General features: G+C 46.2%; 1 protein-coding gene across 2 annotated transcripts in view; it reads right to left on the bottom strand.

Annotated features, from left to right (window-relative positions):
- The window catches only part of LOC127567923 (retinoic acid receptor RXR-gamma-A-like), a 183,679-nt gene that overhangs the window by 117,893 nt on the left and 38,738 nt on the right, over positions 1-27,048 (bottom strand). The window contains exon 1 of one of the 2 annotated variants that reach the window (XM_052011135.1): positions 13,030-13,172. The exons of the other annotated variant lie outside the window; for it this stretch is intronic. Within the exon in view, the coding sequence (XP_051867095.1) occupies positions 13,030-13,063 (34 nt within the window). The 5' untranslated portion in view covers positions 13,064-13,172. Of the gene's footprint in view, positions 1-13,029; positions 13,173-27,048 lie in introns of those variants that run through there. 2 annotated transcript variants of the gene reach the window in all.

Genomic DNA, 27,048 nt, shown 5'->3' with positions numbered 1-27,048 from the left:
AGGATGACGGGCAGGTGGATCCAGGTACGGGAGAGGGAGGGGTGGAGATGGGAAACGTTCAGAGGGTAATAAGCAGGAACACAAAGGGCTATGAGTGCTGGGGTCTGACGTATGGAAGGTGAGAATGGGAACCATTAGGGGAGAGGTGTAAGGCAGATGGGGCAGGGTGGGGAGAGCCAGTGGGTGAAGTGTGTGGGTAGTAGGTAGATGGAACAGGGAGGGGTAGGAAAATGGGTGATGGGGGTCTGGAGGGGAGAGGTATGGGTATGAGAACAAAAATGGGAGGACTGGAAGGATAGGGGAGAAACACACTGGAGGTGGGGCACTCTGCTGGTTACGTCCTTCCAGCCTGAAAAGGGCCCACATATTCCAACTCTTTGCTGTCTATGTGACAGCCAGTTTTTATTCCATGCTAAGACACTTCCTCCAGCATCTTGGGCTCCTAATTTATGCACCAGCCTCTTTTGTGGCACATTGTCAAATGCCTTTTGGAAATCTAAATACACTATATCTATAGGCTCTACTCTATCAACTCTCCCTGTTGCATCATTAATGAAAGGGTTAAACATCTGGCAACTGGAATAAGCACACACTGAGCTACAGACAAGGTACACCTTAGAAGTTGGGTCTTTGAGCTTGCTGGGCTAGCTGGTCATCTACTCCCAACAAACTACCCCTACCTTCTCCCACCCAACCAACATAACCTTCTATTCTATTCTGCCCCAAGTGCTTGCTTTAAACACATCTATATCATAACGGGAGGAAGTACCGGACAGGTCAGGCAGCATCTGTGGGGAGAGGGACAGAGTTGGTGTTTCAGGGGATGAACCTTGGCCACAACTGGGAGAAGTTAGAAAGACATGGAAGGGGAGGGGAATAAAGAGGACAGGGTGAAGACCAGAAGGACGTGTTACAAGGGTCGCAGTGTTGGCATGAGAAGGGGGTAAAGGCCAGGGAGCATAATGGGTGGAGATGGGAGGAGAGGAATGAAATCCGAAATGAATGGAAGAGGAGAGAGGAAAGGAAATGAGAAGGCGAGACAAGGGACCAGAACATTTGAATTCAGTGGAGCTTAGTGTCACTCTCGGGGATGGAAAGAAGGGCTCTGTTGGCATTTGAGATGCGATCAAGTGTCTTTATTTGAGGAGCAACTATGTTGGGATTTGAACGACCAGTACTGGTAATGATACCCACACTCCTAGTGGATCCCACAGTAATATCACACAATGTGAACAAGTATACCCTCATTAACAAATTATAAAACATGTTACATGATTGCAGTGGGACTCGAAACGTAAAACCTTCCTATAACAGGGTGCAATGAACTTTGCACCTGACCCACTGAAGTCTAAATCTTCTGATTCGTTCTGGAGAACTGGAAAGGTCGGCAGTAAATGCTCATCCCCTCCTCGTCATCCTGGGAACTGATGCTGGGGATATTCAGATGTCCATCGCAGGCTCATCACTTCCTTCCATCCAATCCATCTTCATGGTGCATTGCTCCAGGAAGGCTAGTGTCGTCGAGGATGCCTGCCACCCTGGCCATTCCCTTTTCTCTCCCCACAGCACTGGAGTAGTTGGCCTCAACATTGAGGCCAGATGCAGGTTGGAGGAGCAACACCTCATATTCCATCTCAGTAGTCTCCAACCTTATGGCATCAATATTGATTTCTCTAACTTCCGGTAACCATGCCCATCTGTTTTCCTTCCCCCTCACTTTGTTTTCCCTCATTCCTGTGGCCCCTTCTCTTTCCCCTCCCCTGCCCTCATGACCTGCCCACCTCCTTCCCTTTATTCCATGGCCTACTGTCCTCTCCTATCAGATTCCTCCTTCTTCAGCTCTTTGCCTCTTCTACCTATCACCTCCCAGCTTCTCACATCATCCCCTTACAGCCCCCACTTCCCCACCCACCTACGTTCCCCCTCTCACCCATAACTCGCCAGCCTGAGCTCCTCCCCCTCCCCTACCATTTTATTCTGGCTTCTGCCCTCCTCCTTCCTGATGAAGGGTCTCGACCCAAAATGTCAACTGGTAACTTCCCTCCATAGACACTGCCTGACCTGCTGAGTTCCTCCAGCATTTCGTGTTCAGGGGGATGTAAATGGGTTTATCAATTGCCACGAGGATGAAGTTACTCTGCATTTATGGCTTAGCTCAGGACACCTCTATGCATTGTCCAGTGAAGCAATGGTATCATCTGTCCTGAACAACATTGTTTGAAGCAAGAAACCAAAGTGCTGGAGGAACTCAGCGGTTCAGGTAGCATCTATGAAGGGAATGGACAGTTGACATTTTGGGTTGAGACCCTTCATCTGGACTGAACAGATGAACAGACTCCAGATGAAGGGTCTCAACCCAGAACACCGACTGTCCATTACTGGCACAGCCCTCCCCACCATTGATAGTATCTACATGAGGTGCTGCCTCAAGAAGGCAACATCTATCATCAAAGATCCCCACCATCTGGGCCATACCACCTTCTCGCAGCTACCATCAGGCAGGAGGTACAGAAACCTGAAGTCCCACACCACCAGGTTCAAGAATAGCTACTTCCTTTTGAACCAGCTCTTTGTTGAACCAACCTGCACAACCCTAATCACTACCTCAGCATAGCAACACTATGACCACTTAGACCACTTCACACTAAAATTGACTTTGTTTTTTTTGTTCTAATTGTGTTCTTTCTCGTAAAAATTGTGTATAATTTATGTTTTTCTTGTGAACAATGCTTATCTGGTGCTACATGCCTGTGATGCTGCTGCCATACGTTTTTCATTGCACCTGTGCGTACATGGACTTGTGCATGTGGCAATAAACTCAACTTTGACTTTGATTTTCTTGCTCCAGACTTCAGCATCTGCAGTCTCTTGTGTCAACATTGTTTAAGAATAGATATTGACCAGGGCACTATGGATACCTTCTGTATTCCCATGGGATCATTTATGACCCTTTTATTTAGTCTCCCGTTTCCAAATGGATTATGAGAGCACAATGGTTACTCTCCCAGGCTACTCTGACAGCACCTCCCAAACCAGTGATCTCTACCACCAAGAAGGACCAGGAACATGGGAACATCACACCTACAAGTTCTTTTCCAAACCACACAGCATCCTGATTTAGGAATATACCAGCAAACAGTGGCTACAGTGTGCACCATCTGCAAAATGCACTGCAGTCACTCACCCAGGCTACTCCAAAAGCACCTTCCAAATTCACGACCTCTACACCAAGAAGGACAAGGGCAGCAACTGCATTGGAACACCACCACCTGCAGGTTCCCCTCTGGGCAGCTTACTTGGAAATATCTCTCTAGTCCTTCACCGTCACTGGGTCTAAACCCTGGAACTCCCTCCCCAACAGCACTGTGGAAGCACCTTCACCAAAAGGGCTGCAGTGCTTCAAGGAGGCAGCTCACCACCACATCCTCAAGGGCAATTAGGGATGGGCAATAAATGCTGGTCCTGCCAGTGACATCAAGACCCCGAAAAATGACTGAATAAATACATATTTGAACTCATGATCTGCAGAGATGAGGGAAGCGAGTTGCTATTTACAGTATATTCTCAGTCATCCAACATCCACGGAGAAAGGTGCATGAAAATTGCTTAAAAAAATTACTGTACGTCACACATTATTCTACACAAAAACGGCCAACTAAATTGTCAAACTATATGCCATCTCCTTACCCTTTTAAATAACAATGCTTTACACTGCAATTCTTAAGGCTAAAAGGTATTCATGTAAAATACAGCAAAAATAAATCAAAAGGATGTCTGTACTCACCAACATATAGTGTCAAATCTTCAGAGGATATGGCTGATAATCAGCCTGCAACTGCTCTGCCCTTATGTACAAATGTAAACAAACCAAAAATGTCTTTCCCCACTTACTTTGCATGAAACTTGAAATAAAATACACAGTTTGAGCTAATTTTCATAAAAACAAACTTTTGCCAGTTTCTTGAGATTCCTTGATGAGTAAATACTGGATAAACAAGAGAGTGTATATACAAGTGTTGGAGAGGCAGAGAAACAGCTGACAGGAACTTGCTGATTAGAGTGGATATGAGCAGAGTATAGAAGGTAGAGAGACGGAGGCACAAGAGACTGCAGGTGCTGGAATCTGGAGCAAAAAAGGTGAGCTGTTGGAGGAATTCAGTGGGTCAGGCAGCATCCATGGAGTGAAATGGGCAGTCAACGATTCGGGTCAAGACCCTTCAAATGGACTGGGCATAGAGATATAGTTGGCTGATTGTTGGGTGAGAGTTGAAGCAGAAAGCTTGCTTGGATCTTGAACATGGCTCATTAAACTGCTTGATCAGATTTGTGGCTGAGGGATTTGTTTATGGAAGGGCACCATATAAATGAGTAGTAACACTTAGTGTCATGAAATTAATCTCTCATTGAGATTGCCCTTATTGAGATGAAATGCCAGTATATCTGACTATAACACAGTAGTGAAGGACATAACAGAATTTACTGGGCATTTCTCTTAAGGCTGAAAATGCCTGAAGTTCAAAAGTTCTACCAGCACCTTCTGAAGGGCAGCACAGGAGAGGCAGTAAATGTCAGCTTTGCCACCACTGCCTGTGTCATAACAACAAATGGAAGAAAACTTTGAACAATCATTCCTTACAAACAACACACCCTGTCCTCCACTCTGCTTTTGCTCACTGGAATTCTATTAATTTCTTTTTGGCAAAATTCTACACATTTTTTTCATGGACATCTCTTTAACTGGTGCTTCACAGTTCTTAAGGAACAATGGGTTGCTTTCCAAATGTAATTGTGCCTATTTCAAATCGCAGTAATGAAGTGTAAACTAATCTCCTGGCACCGTGCTAATGCAATTGCAAACCTACTTACTCACATCTACTTTTACTGTTAAGGTAATCTGAGAAAAGCATATTTCTCGTGGCTCTAAACTGGGAGTAAGCTTTGTTAAGAGGGCAAGGTCCCCTATGTAATCCCGGCCCATGTTTTCTGGATAAATGCCAACTCACCTGCTCATGGAAGTTCATAAAGTTACAGCATTGAGGCCAGGAAGACAAGACTTATATTTACAAACCACTTTATCGCAACTTAAATGTACACTAGCACCGTGCATTTAGAACCAAAAATACCTTTCTTTAAATCTCTTGTTTTTGGATCAGGACATTATTAGCAGGGCCAGCATTTATTGCCTATCCCTAAGTGCCCTTTTAAAAGGTGGTGGTGAGCTGCCTTCTTGAACCACCTGATTCCTTCTGGTGAAGGTGCTCTCACAGTACTGTTGGGGAGGGAGTTCCAGGAGTGAGACCCAGTGATGGTGAAGGATCAGTGATATCAGTGGGCAGCCCAGAGGGGAATGTGCAGATGATGGTGTTCTGATGTGCCCTTGACCTTCTTGGTGGTAGAGGCCACTGTTTTGGGAGGTGCTGTCGGAGTAACCTGGTGAATAACTGGTCTATTCTGTAGATGGTCCACACTACAAAGCACACTGTGCCCTGGCGGCGGAAGGAGTGAATGTTTAGGTGGTGAGTGGGAAGCCAATCAAGTTAGCTGCTTTGTCCTGGATGGTGGCGAGTTTTGAGTTTTCTTAGTGCTGGACTCATCCAGGCAAGTGGAGAGTGGTCCATTGCACTCCTGACTTGAGCAACAAACAATCTGCTGGAGGAACTGTGTCTAGCAGCATAGAACGTAGAACAGTACAGCACAGAACAGTCCCTTCGGCCCACAATGTTGTGTCGACATAGCTATTCCCTCCCGCCTACTGAATGCCCATATCCCTCTATTTTCCTCTCATTCATGTGCCCATCTAAGCCCTTCTTGAAAGGCCCCAATGAGTTTGCCTCCACCACCTTATCAGGCAACACATTCCAGGCATCCACTCTCTCAGTAAAAAACGTACCCCTCACGTCTGTTCTGAACCTAGCCCCTCTCACCTTAAATGCATGCCGTGAATTCGACCTGAAACATCAACAATTCCTTTCCTCCCACAGATGCTGCTCAATACGCTAGTTCTTCCAAACAGATTGTTACCATACCTATACTAATCTCCCTCACCAACACTTGGTGTATGCCCTGGTGATTCGAGTGCTCGTCTAGATGCTTCTTAAGATGGTTCCAGCATCTGCAGTCTCTTCCCTCTGCACTCCTGACTTGTACCTTGTAGATTGTGGAAAGGAGCTAGGGTGGCAGGAGCTCAGTCAATAATTGCCCGGGTTACCCATCCTCTGACCTGTTCTTGTAGACATGGTATTTAAGAGTTTCTGGTCAATGGTGACCTCCCAGGATGTTGTATGGTGAGGGAATTTCCCAATGGCAATGCCATTTAATGTTAAGGGTAAGTGGTTAGACTTTCTTTTGGAGATGGCCATAGCCTGGTTTCACTATGATAGAGCAAATGTTGCTTTCCACTTATCAGCTCGTGCCTGAGTATTGTCTATGTCTCATTGCATGTAGGCATGGACTGCTTCTTTGCTGAGAAGTTGTGAATCGAATTCAACACAGTACAATTGTCGGTTCACGGACTCTGTCTACACTTCTTGTTGCCTCAGTAAGGCAGCCGACATAATCAAAGACCCCACCCACCCTGGACATTCTCTCTTCTCCCCGCTCCCATCAGGCAGAAGATACAAAAGCCTGAAAGCACATACCACCAGGCTCAAGGACAGCTTCCATCCTGCTGTTGAACAGTCCCCTAGTACGATAAGATGGACTCTTGACCTCACAATCTACCTTGTTATGATCTTGCACCTTATTGTCTGTCTGCACTGCACTTTCTCTGTAACTGTAACACTTTATTCTGTATTCTGTTATTGTTTTACCTTGTACAACCTCAATGCACTGTGTAATTAAATGATCTATATGAACGGTATGCAAGGTAAGCTTTTCACTGTACCTCAGTACCTGTGACAATACTAAACCAATTTACCAACATCTCCACTTCTGACATTCTGTTGGGAGGAAGGTCCCAAAGCACATCGTGTGGAATGACTGTGGGTGACACAGTGGCATAACAGGTAGAGGCGCTGCCTCCCAGCTCCAGCCTCCAGGGTTCGATCCTGATCTCCAGTGCTGTCTGTGTACAGCACCCTTTCCCTGTGACTGCGTGGGTTTCCCAAGGGTGCTCTGGTTTCCTCCCACATCCCAAAGACATGCGGATTGGTAGGTTAATTAGCCCCCATAAATTGGGACAGTTGATGGGAATGTGGGGAGATTAATATAGGATTAATGTAAATTAGTTCTTGATGGTCAACACAGACTCGGTGGGCTGAAGGGCCTGTTTCCATGCTCTATGAGCTACCCGTAGATTGCCATCCAAAACAAACAATACACAAAACTGGAAAAAGACAGAGTGAAGGCAAAAGATAGAGTAAGACACATGTTACACCAAAAAAAAGGCATGGATGGCAAATGTAGTAAATGGGCAGGATGTAGTCATGTTGACAGAGTGATTTCTATATACCAGGACACTGGGGAGAAGACTCCTATTCTTTTTCCAAAGCTGATTATTACTTACAGGGCACAGGGCATTGGTTTAATATGTGATCAGAAGAGTGAACGTCCAACAAAGCCGCACTTTCACAACTGCACTGGGAACGACATTCAAGATTATGTCATAGATTTTGGGACGGGTCATGAACTCCCAACTGTCTGACGCTGGGACTGAGTCACTAAGTCCAACAGTGATTGGTCACAGCAAGGCAAACATGACCTACTGAAAATCATGAACAGGCAAGGTCTCCAAGCATGGAGTTGACTCTGGACACTTACTGTTTGAGTTTTCGACGCAGCCACCCACTAAATCAGCCAGGCCTGCAAAGAATCACTCACAAGACACACAAGACCAGCTACACTCTTGGAATGTGTCTCTTCCCTGATGGATTTGGCAGCAAAGACTGATAAGCCAAAACCAAAACAAAGCAAACTTAATGTTCACCACTCAGGTCAACATCGCTCGAGGTGCATCACTCTTTAGACCGAACATGTGGCAGTCTGGAAATTCTGTCACTTTTTCCAGATGCCTTTGGATGCCGCTGGAAATTCCACCTGGCATTTCCTAGACTGAGTCGTTGGCGAGCCGCCGATGGGATTCCCCTGCCAGTTGTCTACGAGATGACCTCATGTCCCATGCAGTGGCTTTCTGGGGCCTGACCATGTTATCTAGCAGTGACCATTGCTGGCTTCCCCCAGGGTATCTGCGGCACTGGAGTGGAGCCACCATGAGGATAATCCCTTATTTGCCTTTCATCCTGCTGAGGTCTTGCTCCTGCCCCATCTTAAGAACGATGTCCTGTTTCTCCACCCCAACTCTCTGAACCCTCCCAACCCACCTGATTCTCCCACACATCCCCTCCATTCCACCCAGTAACTCACCCAGCTGCTCTGCTTTCGTCTAGAGTCTCTGCAGTAACTCATCCTTGCTGCAGTACTGCTCATATCATGGTGTCAACACTTAGTCCAGTGAGGTGCACTGCAATACCAGGTCAACGTTCCTCATAGGGTCGTAGAGCCACTAAAACAGGCCCTTGGGTCCACCATTTCCACTCTCACCATCAAGTACCCATCTATACTGGACACACCATTGAGACTGCAGATGCTGGAATCTGGAGCAACAAACGATCTGCTGGAGGAACTCAGCAGGTCGAGCAGCATCTGTGGTGGGGGGGGGGGGGGGGGAAGGAACTGTTGACGGTTCGGGTCAAAACCCCGCATCAGGACCTGAAACATCGACAATTCCTTTCTCCCGCAGATGCTGCTTAACCCACTGAGTTCCTTGCAGATTGTTCGTTTACCCATCTGTACTAATCTCACTCTCCAACACTTGGTGTATGTCTCGGTGATTCAGATGCTTGTCCAGATGCTTTTTAAATGTTGTGAGAGTCTCTTCCTCCACCACCCCCTCAGGCAATGCGTTCCAGATTCCAACCACCCTCTGGGGAAAAAATACCCTCAGGTCCTTTCTAAACAGCCTACCTCTCACCTCAAGCCTCTGCTCTCAAGTTTTAGACACAACTGCTGTAGGGAAAAGTTTCTCACTATCCATTCTATCTCTCCCTATAGTTTTGTAGGTCCCCCCCAGTCCCCTCCACTTCAGAGGAAAACAAACCCAGCCTGTCTAGTCTCTCCTCAACTTCTCTGATCTCATCCAGGCTAACCACAATTAAGACAGCGCAACAGCTTCATCCGTCGCTGAAGCACAATTTTTAAAGCATAAACTGACCTCCATTGTGGTCAGGGTAGGGAAAAAGAGGCAGGCGAAAGAAAGCCAGTTGCCTTCTGCAGGTTCCATGGAGCTAAGAAAATACTGGCATCTACATGAACATCACAAAGCAAGTAAACTCCAATTGATCTTAAGCTGTGTATCATTAGACTGATGGCCCAGCTCTCAGAAACATGTAACCCAACATATAGAGCACAGGAGCCCCTACATGCTAATGGTGAATCCATGCCCCCAATCCCACAGTGAAGTCTGAGTTTTAGCATGTAATTAAGTGCACCCAATATGGCACTCCCCCTCCTTCCTCCATCAGCTATGTGTCACGTTGGAACTAAATGACAAATGTAGGCCAAATAAATTGCGTGCAGTTCTGGTCACCCCATTACAGGAAGGATGTGGAGGCTTTGGAAAGGGTGCAGAAGAGCTTTACCAGGATGCTGCCTGAATTAGCGAGTTTGAGCAATAAGGAGAGGTTGGACAAAATTGGGTTGTTTTCACTGGAGCATCAGAGGCTGAGGGGAGACCTGATAGAAGTTTATAAGATTATGAGCAGCATAGATAGACAGTCAGAATCTTTTTCCCAGGGTAGAAATATCAAGTACTAGAGGACATGCATTTAAGGTGAGGGGGGAACGTTTAAAGGAGATGTGCAGGGAAATTTTTTTTTACACAGAGAGTGGTGGGTGCCTGGAATGTGCTGCCAGGGGTGGTGGTGGAGGCAGAATCGATAGTGGCATTTAAGAGGCATTTAGATAGACACATGAATATGTAGGGATGGAGGGATATGGATCATGTACAGTCAAAGGAGATTTAGTTTAATTTGGAATGTTTAATTCGACATTGTGGGCTGAAGGGCTTGTTCCTGTATTGTACTTCCTCTGTTCTATAAAGAACGAATGATCTCTCTCTCACTCTCTCACACACACACACACACACACACACACACACACACACACACACACACACACACACAGACTGACCAACTCTCTGACTCACTGGTTTATTCTTTCCACTGTCACGTCACATGTGCAGAAATTAAAGAAGAAGGAAAAGAAAGTCTTGCAGTTATATAGCGCCACTCACAAATTCAGGATGCTCCAAAGCACTTTGCAATGAGCTGTCACAAACAGCAATGGACTAGAACATATCTGCATCTTGGTCAGTTAACTGAGAGATAAATCTGGCCAGGGTACAAGGAAGGCATATTGGTCAAAATGACAGCAGAGAGTATTTTATATAAGGGAGTGGATAGGGTCTCAGTTAATGTCTTATCCAGATGAGGGCACCCTCAACAGTGCAGCACCCTCAGCCAGGGCTTTTTTTATATTCAGGTCTCTGAAGTGGGATTTGAACCCCCTAAGCCGGTGTCGATGCTCAAACTGGGGGATGGAAGACCAAACAAAGCAAAAGCATCACTAACTAGTAACAGCACAGGAAGAAGGATAAGGTACAGAAGACCTGCCTGAAAAACTGTGCTGTATGTTCAAAGACAAACTACCATGGATAAATCAACAAGCTCTGGAACAGCTTAGCAGGTCAGGCAGTATCTGTAGTTGTCGTTGACTAGGTTTGTCTCTCTACTGATGCTGCCTGGCCTTTTAAGAATTTCCTGCACATTGTGCTCTGATCTGCTGTGCACTGATTTGATTATGAAAGTCCCTCCCGACCCACCCCATGTTTCATGGAATATGAAACGTGGGATCTCGCCAACCTATTGCCCCAGCTTGCAGCCAGTGCAATGCATACGTAGGCCCTCTGAGCAGACATACGAAGTCCACACTCTGAAGGCCTAGGGGTGTGGAGCCCCATCCTCCAGAGTTAACCACTTAGGCATTGCCAGCAGACAGTTACCTGTTCTCCTGTTAACACGGCCAATTAATCTAAGATCATGGAGCTGATGGAAGTGTCTTCCTCTGAAAATGCTTGCTTCTGCGTCAATGCAGCCTTCCATCAATGTTGCATGGACACCTACCTCTGAAAAACCTTGCAGGCAGAAACCTCTTCCTCTCATACAAGACACCAACAAGCTCAGTGTGAGGCCCTTCTGCCCACTTTGCCTGCGATAGTACATTGGCAACCATCAAACCTTCCTCCCTCCCAGGCCTTTTCCCATGGTTTGCAATCAGTTGGCAGTGGTTGGCACTTGGTATGGTTTCTAAGCATACATCCAAATCCTATCTGGGTCTTACTATTGAACTGGTTGCACCGTCCCAGTGGGCAGCATCATCCAGATTGTGACAGCTCAGAGCTCGGAGGTTCTTGCTGGTCAGAAACATTCCCATTTACCTTGTGAGGTTTTTGAGGTCCTTGGCTTACCAGGAGAAACTCTCTATTTACTCTAGTCAAACCTTTCAATGGAGGTGTAGTGGTTTAGTAATAACCTTGAGACCCGAGTTCAAATCCTACCATGGTACCTTTGGAGTTTAAATAAAATGGAATTAATGAAAAAAAAAACACAGCTAGTCTTACATCACAAGGCTACTGGAGTGTTGTAAAAGCCTAGCTGGTTCACATGTTTCTCAGGGAAGGAAATCTGCCATCCTCACTCAGGTAAATATGAGGTGTTGCATTTTTGTAAGACAAACCAGAGCAGGACTTGCACAGTAAATGATAAAGAGGCCTGGGGAGTGTTGTAGAACAGAGAGGTCAAGGGGTGCAGGTACATAGTTCCTTGAAAGTGCTTGCTTTCATTGTTCAGGATATTGAGTACAGGAGTTGGGACATCATGTAACAGCTGTACAAGATGTTGGTAAGGCCACAATTGGAGTACTGCATACAGTTTTGGTCTCCCTGCTATAGGAAGGATGTCATTAAAAGAATTATGAGGGCTTGAGTTATAAGGAAAAGTTGGATAGGCTAGGACTTTTCTCCCTGGAGCATAGGAGGCTAAGGTATGACCTTATAGAGGTGTATAAAATCACGAGGGGCATAGATAAGGTGAATGGCCACAGTCTTTTCCCCAGGGAGAGGGAGTCCAAAACTAGAGGGCACAGGTTTAAGGAAAAGATTTAAAAGGGCTCTGAGGGACAACTATTTCACAGAGAGGATGATGGGTATGTGGAATGAGTTGCCAGAGGAAGTGGTAAAGGTGGGTACAAGTACAACGTTTAAAAGGCATTTGGACAGGTACATTGTTAGGAAAGGTTTAGAGGGATATGGGGCAAACGCAGGCAAATGGGACTAGCTGAGTTAGGGAACTTGGCTGGCACAGATGAGTTGGGCTGAGGGACTTGTTTTCCATGCTGTACACCTCTATGACTCACCCAGCACAGCCTCCATGTGGCTCCAGACCCACCAATGGTCAGCCACTCTGTTCAAGGGCAATTAAGGATGGGCGATAAATACTGGCTTTGCCAGCGAGGTCCACATCCTCATAGAGTCATAGAGATATACAGCATGGAAACAGGCCCTTCGGCCCATTGAGTACATGCTGATCATCCTGAAACATGAAGGAGGACGTTGAAGACCTTGATAAAATTTTGCTCTGGAGCTTCTCTGCAAAGCATGTTTCCATTGGCTGTTTGCCGGGCTGGGGAGATAGAGCATGCTCAGTATGCAGGTGGTCGGGAGGGGGATATAGGGTGTGGAACAGCAATCAACCAGAGAAACAGGGCAAAGGGGAGTCATCGGCAACGCACAACTGCAACGCAACCTCAGGCACGTTTGCCCTGGTAACCATCAGCAGAGGGTGAATCTCACCCTCCCCTCTCCCTGTCCAGTGGCACAGGGCCAACCTCCCCACAGGAGCGCAGACAAGGTTACCCGTGAACAGACGCAAGCGCCCTCTCCTTGCAAGCACACCTCCAATGGAGAATCGATCTTACCATAAAAGGGCCGAAGGGTCCAGAAGTCCTCCATCGCCACTGATGGCTCATGCGAATGGGAACCAGGTGGTCTCACTGCCAACTGTCTGGGAGTCACACAGGAGCCAGCTGACAGCTCTGCTCACGAGATACTCATGCAGCCGCTTCACGAGGGGGGTAGGAGGAATGGCCAACCGCTGGCTGGGTAAACCCGTGTCACGTATGTCGCGCGCGCGCACACACACACAGACACACACACACACACAAAAAATCCCAACTGCTCTACACAGGCAGAAGAGACTTAACCAAAGGTCAGGGGCGTGCAGAGAAAACCCAAATCAAACTGCTTCTCCTCCACCTCCTCTGCCCTTCTTCAGGAAGATCAGATGATGCTCGGGGTAAAAAAACTGCAGACTGACAGTCTCCCTAAATCCAGCCTGTCAGTGCTGTTCATAAATCCATTAATTATCTCCGCTGCCACAAATCAAAGCCCACACTTGGAACATTAAACTCCCTATCTCTGCCCTGGTCAATCATTAAACTGTACACGTGTGCTGAGTACATAAACACCCTTGGATTTTAACAGGCTCCCCACAACATTCGCATTCCAAACTCCATGTTCTCCCACACCCACCACCTCCCACCCCACTTCCTCCTCTTCTTCCCCTCCCTCCACAGGGCAACACATGCCAAAGTAGCTTAAACTATAAAAAGATTTGTGAGATCTTATTACATTAAGCGTAATATAAATGCTCGGATCACAGGTCCCAGGGATCTCTCAAAATGAGATTTGAGCTGGGTGTATGGCTTTGGGAGGGGGAGGGCAGGGACCTGTGGTCACGAAATGTTGCCATTATTTTTGCCCCTTACAAGGAGAGGTTTGTGCATCTACACCCTGGTAATGGAATAGAGAAGCCAATTGCATAGTTCAGCCTATCCAGCTTCTGCCAGTAGACTGCAAAAGCTATCTGACTTGTCCCGCTCCCTGCTCTCTCCACATAGCCCCCAACGTTTCACTGCTCCAACAACTTATCGTATTCCCTTTTGAAAGTTGCTGTTGAATCTGCTAGCATCAGCCTTTCAAGCAGCCCGTTCCACATCTCACTGTGTCGGAACGCCCTCCTCGTTTTATCCTTGTCTAATGGCAAAAAGGACAGTAGAACCACAGCCCACAGCTCCAGAGACGTGGGTTCGATCCTGATCTCGGGCTCTGTCTGTGTGTGGAGTTTGCATGTTCTCTCTGTGACCGTGTAGGTTTCCCCTGGGGGCTCCAGATTCCTCCCACATCCCAAAGACGTGCGAGTTGGTGGGTTAAATGGCCACTGTGAATTGCCCTCTAGTGTGTGGGTGAATTGTAGAATCTGGGGAGTGGTGAGGAGAATGTGGGGTGAATTAAAAATGGGATTCATGTAGAGTTAATTTAAAATGGATGATTGATGGTCAGCATGGACTCGGTGGGCTGAAGGGGCTGCTTCCATGCTGTATCTTTCTATCTCTGTGTCCTCTGGTTACATACCTTCATGTCAGTGGAAATAGTTTCTCCCTGTTTAAGAAACCCTTCTTGATTATGAATGCTTCAGTTAAGTCTCCCCTCAATCTTTTGTGCTGCTGTGTTACAGAAGTAAATGAACCATCAGCTCGGTATCTTCACAGAGGGATTGTATGGCTGTGGGGGAACACTAAGTTTCCAAAAACCCAGTGAACTGCAGCAAATGGAAGTTCCCTCCAGCAATATACACAACAACACAATAATGTAAGGGGCCACAGAGAGTGGTGGACTTAGCCAATTCCATCACAGGTACAGCACTCCCCATCAAGGACATCTACAAGAGGCGATGTCTCAGGAAGGTGGCATCCACCATCAGGGACCCCCACCATCCGGGCCATGCCCTCTTCTCAATGCTGACATCAGGCAGGAGGTCCAGGAGCCGGAAGACCCACACCTCAAGGTTCAACAACAACCTCTTCCCCACTGCCGCCAAGTTCTTGAACCGACCTGAGAAACCCTAACACTGCCTCGGTCTATATTTCTTTTCCTCTCTCTCCACTTGCACTAGGGTTGTTCTGTTTATTTTGTTGTTTAAGTTATGTAAAATTTATGTTGATTTAAGTATGTTAACTTATATTTGTCATAGTTGTGATGTACTGTGCTGTTGTTGCTGCAAAAAGCTAATTTTCATGGCATTTATACCATGTGTATGTGTGGCTATGACAATAAACAAATGTGTACAATCACCACAGCCTAGGTGAGATTACATCTAAAATGGTACCATTGGGAGAGGAGTTGTTTACCGAGAGCCAGTCCTACAATGTGGAGACAGCTCTGTTGCAGGAAGGACTGAGAGTAAAAAAAGCAAGAAAAAAGGAGCGAGTCACACAGGATAGCATCTTGGGAAACTGCTCGGGAGAACTCCCAAAAGTCAAAGGATTTGGAGGCGTTGTCAATGAAGAAGTTGCTGCAGTGTGTGGTGTAACTGCATGCACATTCAGGCACAGTTCACCAGCAGTGGAGGGAGTGAACAGCTAAGCTGGGTGGAATGGGGCCCCAGCCAAGAGGGTTGATTTGGGGTGAATGGGGTTGAGTGTCGTTGTCGTTGTAACCGTCCAGTCCAGAGGAGAGCACCCTGTCACGTTCCTGAGAGTGAAGGTAGGGTCTCAGTATAAGGTCGCAACCATGAGGCAGCACCATGTGTTTGTCCGTGCAGCACAATATCACGCCCGTCACCCTGGGCCTCCTTGCCCCAGGACCGAGTCCTTGCTCTGCCAAGCCCCTGTGGTAGCTGGTGTGTATGGGCTGCCCTGTTTCAGAAGGTCTCATGCGCAGCCAGCATCCACTCCTCACTTTATTGGACCTCATCGTCCCCATGCAACTACCTAAGAAGAAGACTCCCACAGTCTCAGCTAAGGCAGGCCAAGTCCATCCTGCATTACGAGGTCAACGCTCTGAAAGTGGAGTGCGGGGGGAGGAGGGGTAGTGGGGGAATGGGTCAGCCCCTCAAAGCTTCTGCATTGGGTAACAATGCAACCTACTGAGACACAACACACAACTTATCCCATGCTGGGCCACCCTACAACAATTTTGCTCACCTCATAAGGTAGCGTCCACAATGTCCTCAAATGTAACCTTACTCCTCTCAGTGACTGAGATGTCACGCCCCAATATACCTTTCTCGCATTAGCTTGCAACTGTGGTTTATCATACGCCTAGAGATCTTATTACCTGACCTCCCACCCACAGACTCCTGCCATTGGTCAATCCACAAATCAATCATCACAGGGCTCTTTCCTGGATCCAATAAGAAAGCAAGCTGGAACTGAAAACTGAAAACGTTATAGATGCTGGAAATAAATACAAAAATGCTGGAACCACTCAGCAGGTCAGGCAGCAACTGTGGAGCAGGAAACAGAGTTAATTTTTCAGGTTGAATCCTTCCCGGTTCTGACGAAAAGTCTTTGACCTGAAACATTAACTGTTTCTCTTTCCACAGATGCTGCCTGACCTGCCGAGTGTTTCCAACATTTACTGTTTTCATTTCAATAAAGCAACCAGACTTCATTCCTGAATTGAATGACTCTCACACCTACAGCCTTTTTAAAATCCAGAATTCAATATTTTATAATTAATTTACAAGCTGTTCAGAAAAAAAATAAGAGAGAACACTTATTTAAAATGTATTTTTGGTTATGTATGAGCTGTGGTGTCCGGGAAGTTAATCTTTAATTGTTGAAATTTCAGGGCAATCCTGGTGGCCATAGAACAAGAACAGTACAGCACAGGAATAGGCTGTTCAGCCCACTACGTCCGTGCCGACCATGATGCCAACTGAACTAATCCCATCTCTTGCACTTGGTGCATATCCCTCCATTCCCTGCCTGTTCATGTGTCTGTCTAAATGTTCCTTAAATGTTGCGATTGTATCTGCTTCCACCACTTCCCCTGGCAGCATCTTCCAGGCACCTACCACTCTCTGCATAAAAAACTTGCCTGACAAATCTCCTTTAAACTTTCCTTCTCTCACCTTAATCCTATGCCCTCTTTTATTTAAAATTTCCACCCTGGGAAGAAAGCACTCTGACTACCTACCCTAATTATGCCTCTCACAATTTTATCTCGAACACAGAACAGTACAGCACAGGAACAGGCCCTTCGTTCCACGATGTCTGTTCTGAACACAATGCCAAATTAAATTAAATCAAATCCATTAAGCTGGAAAGAGTGCAGAAAGTATTTACGAGGATGTTGCCAAGACTCAAGATACTGAGTTATAGAGAGAGGTTTAGCGGGCTAGGACTTTATTCCTTGGTGCATAGGAGACTGAGGTGTGATCAGAAGGGGCATTGATAGGGTGAATATACACTGTATTTTCCCCAGGATTGGCTAATCAAGAACTAGAGGGCATAGGATTAAAGTGAGAGGGGAGAGATTTAATAGGAACCCAAGGGGCAACTTCTTCACACAGAGGATAGTACATATATGGAACAAGCTGCCAGATGGCTAAAGCAAGTATAATAACAACACTTCAAAGACATTTGGACAGGTACATGGATAGGAAAGGTTTAGAAGGATGTCAAATGCGGGCAAATGGAACTAGCTTCGATGGGCATCTTGTTCGGCACGGAGGAGATGGGCCGAAGGGGCTGCTTCCGTGTTGTATTACTCTATAACTCAATGACCCTTCTGCCTGCACATGATCTATATCCCTCCATTCCCTGCATATTCATGTGTTTATCTAAAAGCCTCTTAAAGGCCCCTATTGTATCTGCTTCCACTACCACCTCTGGCTGCCCATACCATGCACCTACCACTCTTTGTGTAAAAAACTTACCCCGCACTTCTGCTTTAAACTTTTAAATTCTCACCTTAAATGCACGTCTTCTAGTATTTGACATTTCCACCCTGGGAAAAAAATTCTGATGGTCTACCCTATTTATGCCTCTCATAATCTTATAAACTTCTATCAGGTCTCCTTGGCCTCTGACGCTCCAGAGAAAACAACCCAAGTTTGTCCAACCTCTCCTTATGGCTCATACCCTTTAATCCAGGCAGCATCCTAGTAAACCTCTTCTATATTCTTTCCAAAGCCTCCACATCCTTCCTGTAATGGGGCAACTAGAATTGCACACAATACTCCAAGTGCAGACTAACTAAAGTTTTACATAGCTGCAAAATGACTTCCCAACTTAATGCCCTAACCGATGAAGACAAGTATCCCATACATTTTCTTTACCACCCTATCTACTTTTAAGGCCATTTTCAGGGAAATATACTTCTATCAGGTTGCTCTTCTGCCTCCGACACTGCAGAGAAAACAATCCAAGCTTGTCCAGTCTCTCTGAGTGACTATGAGTTCAGAACTCCTGACTGCACCAGTATTACCAAATACGAAAGGTAGGTCATTTGTGCTCACTCTTTGCAGGAATAAGTGATGTGGGAAGGAACAAAAAGGTAGTAAGATGAGCTTTCTCCATCCTATACGGTTTCTCCACACCTGCCTGCTGCCTCATAGAACAATAAGGTAGTTCATGAGTCCACCTAATTCTCACTGGTGACTCTCGGTACGTAACCACTGTGTACCAGCAATCCGACACCAATAGACTACCACCTACTCAGTGACACGTGCTTCACTGGATACGCTTTGCATTTACACTCCTTCAAGCAAAGGCACCTTCTGTGGCTGTAGAGCACTGCACCAAAGAAACACCCAGGCATGATCATCCAGTCCACATAGAAACAAAAATCAGCAACACATTCTCTTTGATCCTGTGAGAAGAGCTGAATCTTATGTCATCAGATTGTAACCTGATGCTGGTTATCTGGTGCAGAATGATCCAACCAGAGGAGGTGGCCTTCACTTCAAGGGGCATAAATATAAAACCAATCCAGTGAAACACTGTGTTACTGATCAAGTGGTGGTCTATTGGGACAGGATCGTTGGTATATAGTCGTTAGGGACTGAGAGTCTCCAATGAAAATTAGATGGGGGAGGAGGAGGAAAATAGGAGGGAAGAAGGAGGTAGGGGAAAGGGCAGATGAAGGGGAGAGGGGGAGGAAGACAAAGGAGGGGAGACGAGAAGGAAGAAAGAGAGGAGGAGGAGAGGAAAAGGCAAAGGGAGAGAGAGAAAGGGGAGAGGAGGAGGAGGAGGTTATTTCTGTATGAATCAGCTAGCAGGTGTGTAGAAGCCTTAGGGGACAGACCAGAACCACTTGACCTTCTTTCTTTTCTGCTCCACACCATGAGGGAGCTCTGTCTGTGCCAGTAGTGAGAACCTATGGGGTTTTCCTGAAATTTCCACCAATTAAAGATTAATTTCCTGGATCCTGAAGCTGGCACATAAAGAGGCATTTCTAAAGAGTGTCCATCCTTGTTTTCCTGAACAGTGTTGATAGTAAACATTGGACTCTGACTTAAAAAGAAATTATTTCCTTGAGATTAATTATCATCAGAATGTATTTACATATATTAATCCAAGAACACTGCTCAGGTACTGTTGGTCCAAGCAGCTTCTCACATCTCCATGGCACAGAGATTTCCTCTGAAGGAACTGGTTTTCCCAAACATCCTTCAGGTACTGTACATCCAACCTGTTAGACTGCAAAATCAAATTATTCTTCTGAGTTTTTGTGAACTGACAATCATCTTTTGCAAGGCCAGAGATGAGGTAAAGGACAAGACTCTGACAGGAACAAACCATCATGCTACAAAGACCTTCAGGCCATACAATACAATACAATACAAAGCCTTGACACCCTTACACTATACGGATGAGAGAAACCAGCCATTAGTTTTAGGAGGTATCAAGTCAGATTTGGATATTCAATTATCTGACAGGTATCAAGATAGAAATACAAAGGAGAGCTTTGTTGAATCATATCCAGAGCATGCACTAAGAAACCTATGGTAATTAACATGCAACAGAAAGTTACAACAGAAAACAGGATGTCAGTCCATCAGAAACAAAAGGGCATGTGTTTAAGGTGAGAGGAAGGAGTTTTAAAGGGTATCCGAAGAGTAAGTTTATTACACAGACACAAGAGGTTCTGCAGATGCTGGAATCTGGAGCAACACACACAAAGTGCTGGAGGAACTCAGCAGATCAGGCAGCATCTATGGAGGGAAATAAACAGTGGACGTTTCGGATCGAGACCCTTCACCAGGACTGGAAAGGAAGAGGGCAGAAGCCGGAGAGTGGTTGATATCTGGAACGTGCTGCCAGAGGAGGTAGTGGAAATGGATATAATTGCTATGTTTAAATGGCATTTAGACGGGCATGTAAATAGGCAAGATATAGAAGGAGACTGAAGAACCTGCAGGTGCTGGAATATGGAGCAAAAAAACAAACTGCTGGAGGAACTCAGTGGGTTGAGCAGCATCTGTGGCAAAGGATACTTGACGTTTCAGGTGGAGATCCTTCATCAGGACTCAGAAGGCATAGAAGGATACAGTCCTAACATGGGCAAATGGGATTAGTGTAGATGGGCAAAATGGTCAGCATGGATGTGGTGGGCCAAAGGGCCCACTTCTGTGCTGTACGACTCTACGACTCCATTCCCTCCACAGTCCATTCCCCCTTTACCCACTGTTCTCCCACAACCCTGTGAGTCTCTGATCTGCAAATGTCTGCCTGGGAAGGTGAAGCATTGAAGCTCCTTATTTCGTGGGTGTTAATGAACTTTAAAGAACATTTCTTAAAATCTTCAACAATAACTAAAATCCAAAACAATGATCTTCCATGCCTCGTGAAAATAATTTTCAATGCCAGAGAGGTTGTTTTGCAGTAACTAAGACCTATCACAGCATGTGTGACGGCACAGTAGTGCAGCTGGTAGAGCCGCTGCCTCACAGCGCCAGAGACCCGGGTTTGATCCTGACCTCGGGTGCTGTCTGTGTGGAGTTTGCATGTTCTCCCTGTGACCACGTGGGTTGACCCAGGTCCTCCGGTTTTCTCCCACATCCTAAACACAGTGAGTTGTAGGTTAATTGGCTACTGTAAAGTGTTCCTGGTACGCAGGTGAAAGGGTAGAATCTGGAAGGAGTTGATAGGAATGTGGGGAAAACAAGAAGTGAGATTAAATATCAGATTCGTGTAAATAGCTGGTTGATGGTCAGCACAGACTTGTTGGGCCAAAGGGCCTGTTTCTGTGCTGCTTCTCTCTATGATCTTGTCAATGTTTTTGTTAGACTGGAATTAAAAAGCCCTACCTTTAAGATTACGTAAATTTATCAACCATGCTGTTCCACACGAATTCCAGAGAATCTGTCGGTGAGATACTACAGGGATGATTTTGTTAGTGCGTGAAACTTGAAAGGAAACTTGCTGATATCCCTGGGTTTAACCATACTGGACCTATCATTGCTGTCCAGTTTACATTTTAATAAGTATGTACCTCCTAATGAACTCTGACACATGTGTCACCCTGCCTCACTTGTAGTGGACAATCAAATGAAGTTAGCTATGGTTCAGCATGTTGAGTCAGGGACCTGGTTTTCCATCCCACTCCAGAGACTTCAGCCTATAATCCTTCAGTGGGGAACTGGGGATAACTGACACTGGATGTAAAAGATTCCAAGATACCAAAAACATCCCAGAAGTAGGTTATCTGGTCAATATCACACAATGGCCTGTGGAATACTACTGTGCACACTCTGAAAGCTGCGTTTCTTATACTTGAACAGGGGAATGATGCTAAAATGGACTGGTGAGTCTAAACTTCACAACCTGCATTTAATAAATGTAAATTCTTTCCAGTCACAATGAGCTAGCTTAGACTACAAACACTGTCTGGTGACTGGTGTCCAATCCCCTCCAGATAGAATGGAAAGCGTTGTTCCTGCCTTCCCAAAGACCAAGTTGGTCAAGGATTTCTTCCCCACACACTATTCTTTTAAGCGGTAAGTGCAGATCACCATGGGAACTAGCTTTGAGGAGTCGCAGAGAAGAATGAATTCGCACGCCATTTGAAATGGCCAGTTGCTGAAGATCCTTCAGTGATTATCTTCATTTCTCTTGATGTTTCTGCAAAAACCCACTCTTAAGGTCATGAACATGTAGCAGTGTTGCTTAAACCAAACACTGGCTTGGTCTATTAGGATTCTATCCAAATGCCACTTTACGGTGAATCCATATCAACATTCAACCGTTCTATCATATTTGGAGTGCATTTCCATGGAAGTGGGTGGATGGGGTCTGTGATTGGGGGAGTGTGGGCATAGGGTGTGGGAGGGGACTAAATGTGTGAGTGTTGGTCAGGGGTGTGTGGGGAAGGGTGGGTCAAGGGTAGTGATGGGGAGGGATTGATCAGGGTGGTGGTGGGGAGAAGTGACCGGTGGAGGGGTGGTGTTCTGGAGGGGTGGGGTCAGGGAAGGTGTCGGGGATGGGGGTTGGAACATTTTTCCAGTTGGTGAGGTGTGGGATCAGTGGTGGTATGGGATCGGGATCAGGAAGGGGGAGTGGAATTGGGAAGGTGGCTTATGGGATTTAGGAGTAAGGGAGAGGGATCGGGGAGGGAGGAGTGAGATTGGTAATGGGTTGAGTTGGTTTGGGAGGGGTGACTGGGATTGGGAAGGTGGGGGAGTGGGATTGAAGAGTAGGGAAGAGGGATTTGGGAGGAGGGAAGTGGGATTGGGAAATGGGATTGGGAAGAGGGACGATTGGAATCGGTGAGTGGGATTGAGAAGGGGGAGAGCGATTGGGGAGTGGGATTGGGAGGGGTTTGAGTGGGATTGGGAAGGGCATGGAGTGGGATTGGGGATGTGGGAGTGGGATTGGGGGTGATTGGGATTTGAGAGGGAGCGTGATGGAATTGGGGGGGTGGAGTGAGGGGGAGTGAGCAATGGTGGATGAGTGGGATGGCAAGGGGTGATTGAGATGGGAAGGGGTGTGGAGTGTATTTGGGGCAAGGGCTGTGTTGGGGTTGAGGTGCACTGTGTCCTCACCTACTTTGGGCTCTGCGCCATTACTACATTGTGACTGGGCTGTGATTCCCAGTAAAGACCAGGTGACCACTCAGGTGGTGAACAGTAACTTCCCCTCCCCTCCACTCCCCTCCCCACCCCTTGACAGTCTGTGAACGTCGGAAAGGCTGATCAGTCCCAGGCAACAATCCCAGCCTCGGAAAGGTCAGCGCTGATATTATATGGAGGGCTGCTGCACTCCCACTGCAGTCACAGTGCTGCTCTCTGAATGTGCCAATCACTGTAACAGAGCGGCCTCTGTCTCACCCAAATGTGGTCTGATGCACAACAGGGAGAGAGAAGTCAGCGGGGAAATAGTGACGGTGAGGACTACACAGGGCAATATTGATGGGCTGCCTCATTAATATTCATCGCCTCCCACTGTTAGTCCTGTTGACCGGTTACAGCACTAAACCAAGGCACAGCACTGTCTTCACACTACTGACCACCTACTCCTCTGGGCAACAGACACTTCCGGAGAGAAGTGTGTAGGAAGTGTGAGTGAGGAATGGTTTGTCTATTACTGAGTGACAACAGCTTGCATTTGTATAACATCTGTAATTCAAGCAAATGTTCCAAGATGGTCCGATATAAAACTACATTTGAAAGCAAGAATATATAAAAAAAAAGCAGTGAGCTAATCAGCCAATGATGTCCGCTTCACCATGCTATGAGATCATGGCTGACCTTTACCTCAGCCCCATTTTCATAGATTCATAGAGTTATATAGGGCAGAAACAGGCCTTTCACCCAACACGTCTATGCTGACCAACGTGCCCATCTGAACTAGTCCCATTTACCTGCATTTGGCCCTCTAAACCTTTCCGATCCATGTACCTGTCCAAAAGACTTTTAAACATTGTTATTGTACATGCCTTTACCAATTCTTCTGGCAGCTCACTCCATATCCCCACACCCTCTGTTTGAAAAAGCTGCCCTCAGTCCCTTTTAAATTTTTCCGCTCTCACCTTCAACCTATGCCCTTTAGTTTTAGACCCCCTACCCTAGGAAAAAGACTGTGACCATCCACTTTATCTTCTTCCCTTGTGATTTTATAAACCTCTATAAAGTCACACCTCAACATCCTACGGTCCAGTCTCTTCTTACAATTCAAGCCCTCCAGTCCCAGTAACATCCTTGTGAATCTTTTCTGCACCCTTTTCAGCTTAATGACATCCTTCCTACGGTGGGCAACCAGAACTGCACACAACACTCCAAGTGCGGTCTCACCAATGATTTGTACAGCTGTAACGTGACATACTAATTCCTGTACTTAATGCCCTGACTGATGAAGGCAAGCATGCCAAACACCTTCTTCACCACCTGTCTACCTGTTTCCTTCACTAACCCCATATTCCTTGATTTCCTCAGTATCTATCAACTCTGTCTAGAATATACCACAGTAAATGATATCCTGGTCAGAGAATTCCAAAGGTTAACTGCACTTCAGGTGGAGAAATTTCATTTCATCTCAGTACCTTATTTTGAGACAATGACCCTTGGGGCAGCACAGTGGCTCGGTGGTACAGCTGCTGCTTCACAGCTCGAGACCCAGGTTCAATCCTGACCTCTGGTGCTGTCTGTGTGGAGTTTGCATGTTCTCCCTGTTACCACGTGGATTTCCCCCAGGTGCTCCGGTTTCCTCACAGATCCCAAACATATGCAGGTTTGTAGGTTCATTGGCTGCTGTAGATTGCCCCCAGTGTGCAGGTGAGTGATAGAATATGGGGGGAGTTGATGGGAATGGGGGGAGAGTAAAATGGGATTGGTGTAGAGATAGTGTAAATGGGTGGTTGATAGTCAGTGTGGACTTGGTGGGCTGAAGGGCCTGTTTCCATGGTGTATCTCTCTATGACTCTATGGTTGAGACAGCCCCAGTCAGGGGAAACATCAATTCTACATCCACCTTGTTCAGCCCATTAAGAATGTTGTATGCTTCAATTAAGTCACTTCTCATTTTTTCTAAATCCAGGAGGTTATTTGACCAAAATGAGACGATATGACCGCTGAGTTCCTCATATAATGAAGCAGCATCTGAAGGGAGGAAATGAATTGATGACATTTCAGTTTGAGACCTGCATCAGGACTTGATGCTGAGTTTCTCCAGAAGTATGATACTTACTCCAGATTTTAGCATCTGCAGTCTCTCATGTCTCCAGATTATGTGCCTGGTCTGAATGTCTCCTCATACAACATACCTTCCATCCTAATAATAACCTCCTGCTCCCTTAAGCCCAGATACATCACATCGACTGGCTCACATTTATCTATTCTGTTGGTTACAACCTTGAGAAATTCTAGCAGAATCGACAAACATGATTTTTCTTTTGTAGTGTGTGTGACTCTGCCTAATCCTTTTATTATTGTTGAAATATCCTCTTACCATTTCTGTAGTTTCTTGCTTCTCTCTCCCTCCTATGTAAGCTGTGGGGAGTCTCGATCTGACTGTATGATGCAGGTGCAGGGCATGAGGAGAGAGCAGGAATATGATATTGTGATAGATAGTATGTGAAAGGCTGAATAGCCTCCTCCTGCTCCTAGAACATAGAACAGCACAGCACAGAAATAGCCCCTTTGGCCCATGATGCTGTGTCGAACTCATTAAACTAATGACACTTTATTAAACTAATCCCTTCTGCCTGCACATGGTCCATATCCCTCCATTCTCTGCACATTCATGTGCCTGTCTAAGAACCTCTTAAACACCTCTATTGTATTGACCTCCACCACCAGCATTGGCAGGACATTCCAGGCACCCACCACTCTCCGTGTAAGAAAAACTTGACCTGCACATCTCCTTTGAACTTACCCCTCTCACCTTAAATGAATGCCCTCTAGTATTAGACAATTCGACCCTGGGGAAAAGATACTGGCTGTCTACTCTTTATCTATGCTGTTATAATTTTATAAACTTCTATCAGGTCTCCTATTTATATGTTTCTTTGACTGGGCTGAGTTAAGGATCTGAGCAATCAAACCTTACTCCAAAGGTTCTTACACTTTGAGATACCAATGTGAATGTATGGCACCTTATTTCCACAGGGTGAGGCTAGATCATTGGGATCACTTTAAGGTCTTCTACAGAGACCTGACCTCATTTACAGGCTGGCATTTCAGAGTAAATCTGAGGAGGTGCCACTCTGTCAGATTTGTCTACTTCAGAAGGAGATGGTAAACTGAACATAAAAGTGAAAAAAAACTGCAGATGTTGGAAACCTGAAATAAAAACAGAAAACACAGGAAACACTCAGCAAGTCAGGCAGCATCTGTGGAGGTAGAAACAGAATGTTTCAGGTTGACTCAGGAGGTCGGTTCTGATGAACATTAACTCTGTATCTCCCTCTGCAGATGCTGTCCAACCTGTTGAGTGTTTCAAGCAGTTTGTGTTTGTTAATCCGAAACCCCACTGGCTCTCCCACACTGGTGCATCGAGCAAAGACGAGGAAGGATTTGGGGTTTTAGATGGAGAGGTAAAGGAGGCAGCAACTGAATGGAAGAGGCGCAGGAAGGTTGATCCAGTGCCGGGCAAATGGTTCACCGATCTGCTGACGTGGAGAGCGGGGTCACCTTGAGTGGTCAGTGGGGGGATGCTGAGCGAGAGCGTTGAGCAGCCTTCTCAGAGAAATGTTGAAGTAGAGGTCTCCAGTTTCGGCCATGAAATCTCATCCCACCACACTTCAGATTTTAATAATCTGCTGATGACTCAAGAATCAGAACAATGTCACACCACAAGGGGATCAGTTAGAGAAAGTTCATGGCTTGGAAAACATTACCATGGAACATAATTTGCAGGGAACAATTGCCCTGTTAAGTAAGTCACATTACATCATCAGTTGCGATGCCGTGTCCTCGCTCTGCTACAGAGAGAGGCTGTCTTTACTTAGGCACTGATTTGGGTCTGAGCTCCAATATTCGGCTCTGTAGGATGTTTAAAGGACCCTGGCAGATCTCTAGAGCACCAGATGTGTCGGTGTTCCTTACTGGAGCTAAGGACCAGGCTCAAAATGTGAATGCTGTGTGTGAACCTCATTGGGGTGCAGGACGAGGAGGGGGTGGGTGTTTCCACTTTGTCATGAACTGGTTGCAT

The sequence above is a fragment of the Pristis pectinata genome, chromosome 3, assembly GCF_009764475.1.
Source record: "Pristis pectinata isolate sPriPec2 chromosome 3, sPriPec2.1.pri, whole genome shotgun sequence".
Classification (NCBI taxonomy): domain Eukaryota; kingdom Metazoa; phylum Chordata; class Chondrichthyes; order Rhinopristiformes; family Pristidae; genus Pristis; species Pristis pectinata.
Note: the sequence above shows the minus strand (reverse complement) of the source record. Positions and strands in the feature narration are given on the sequence as shown.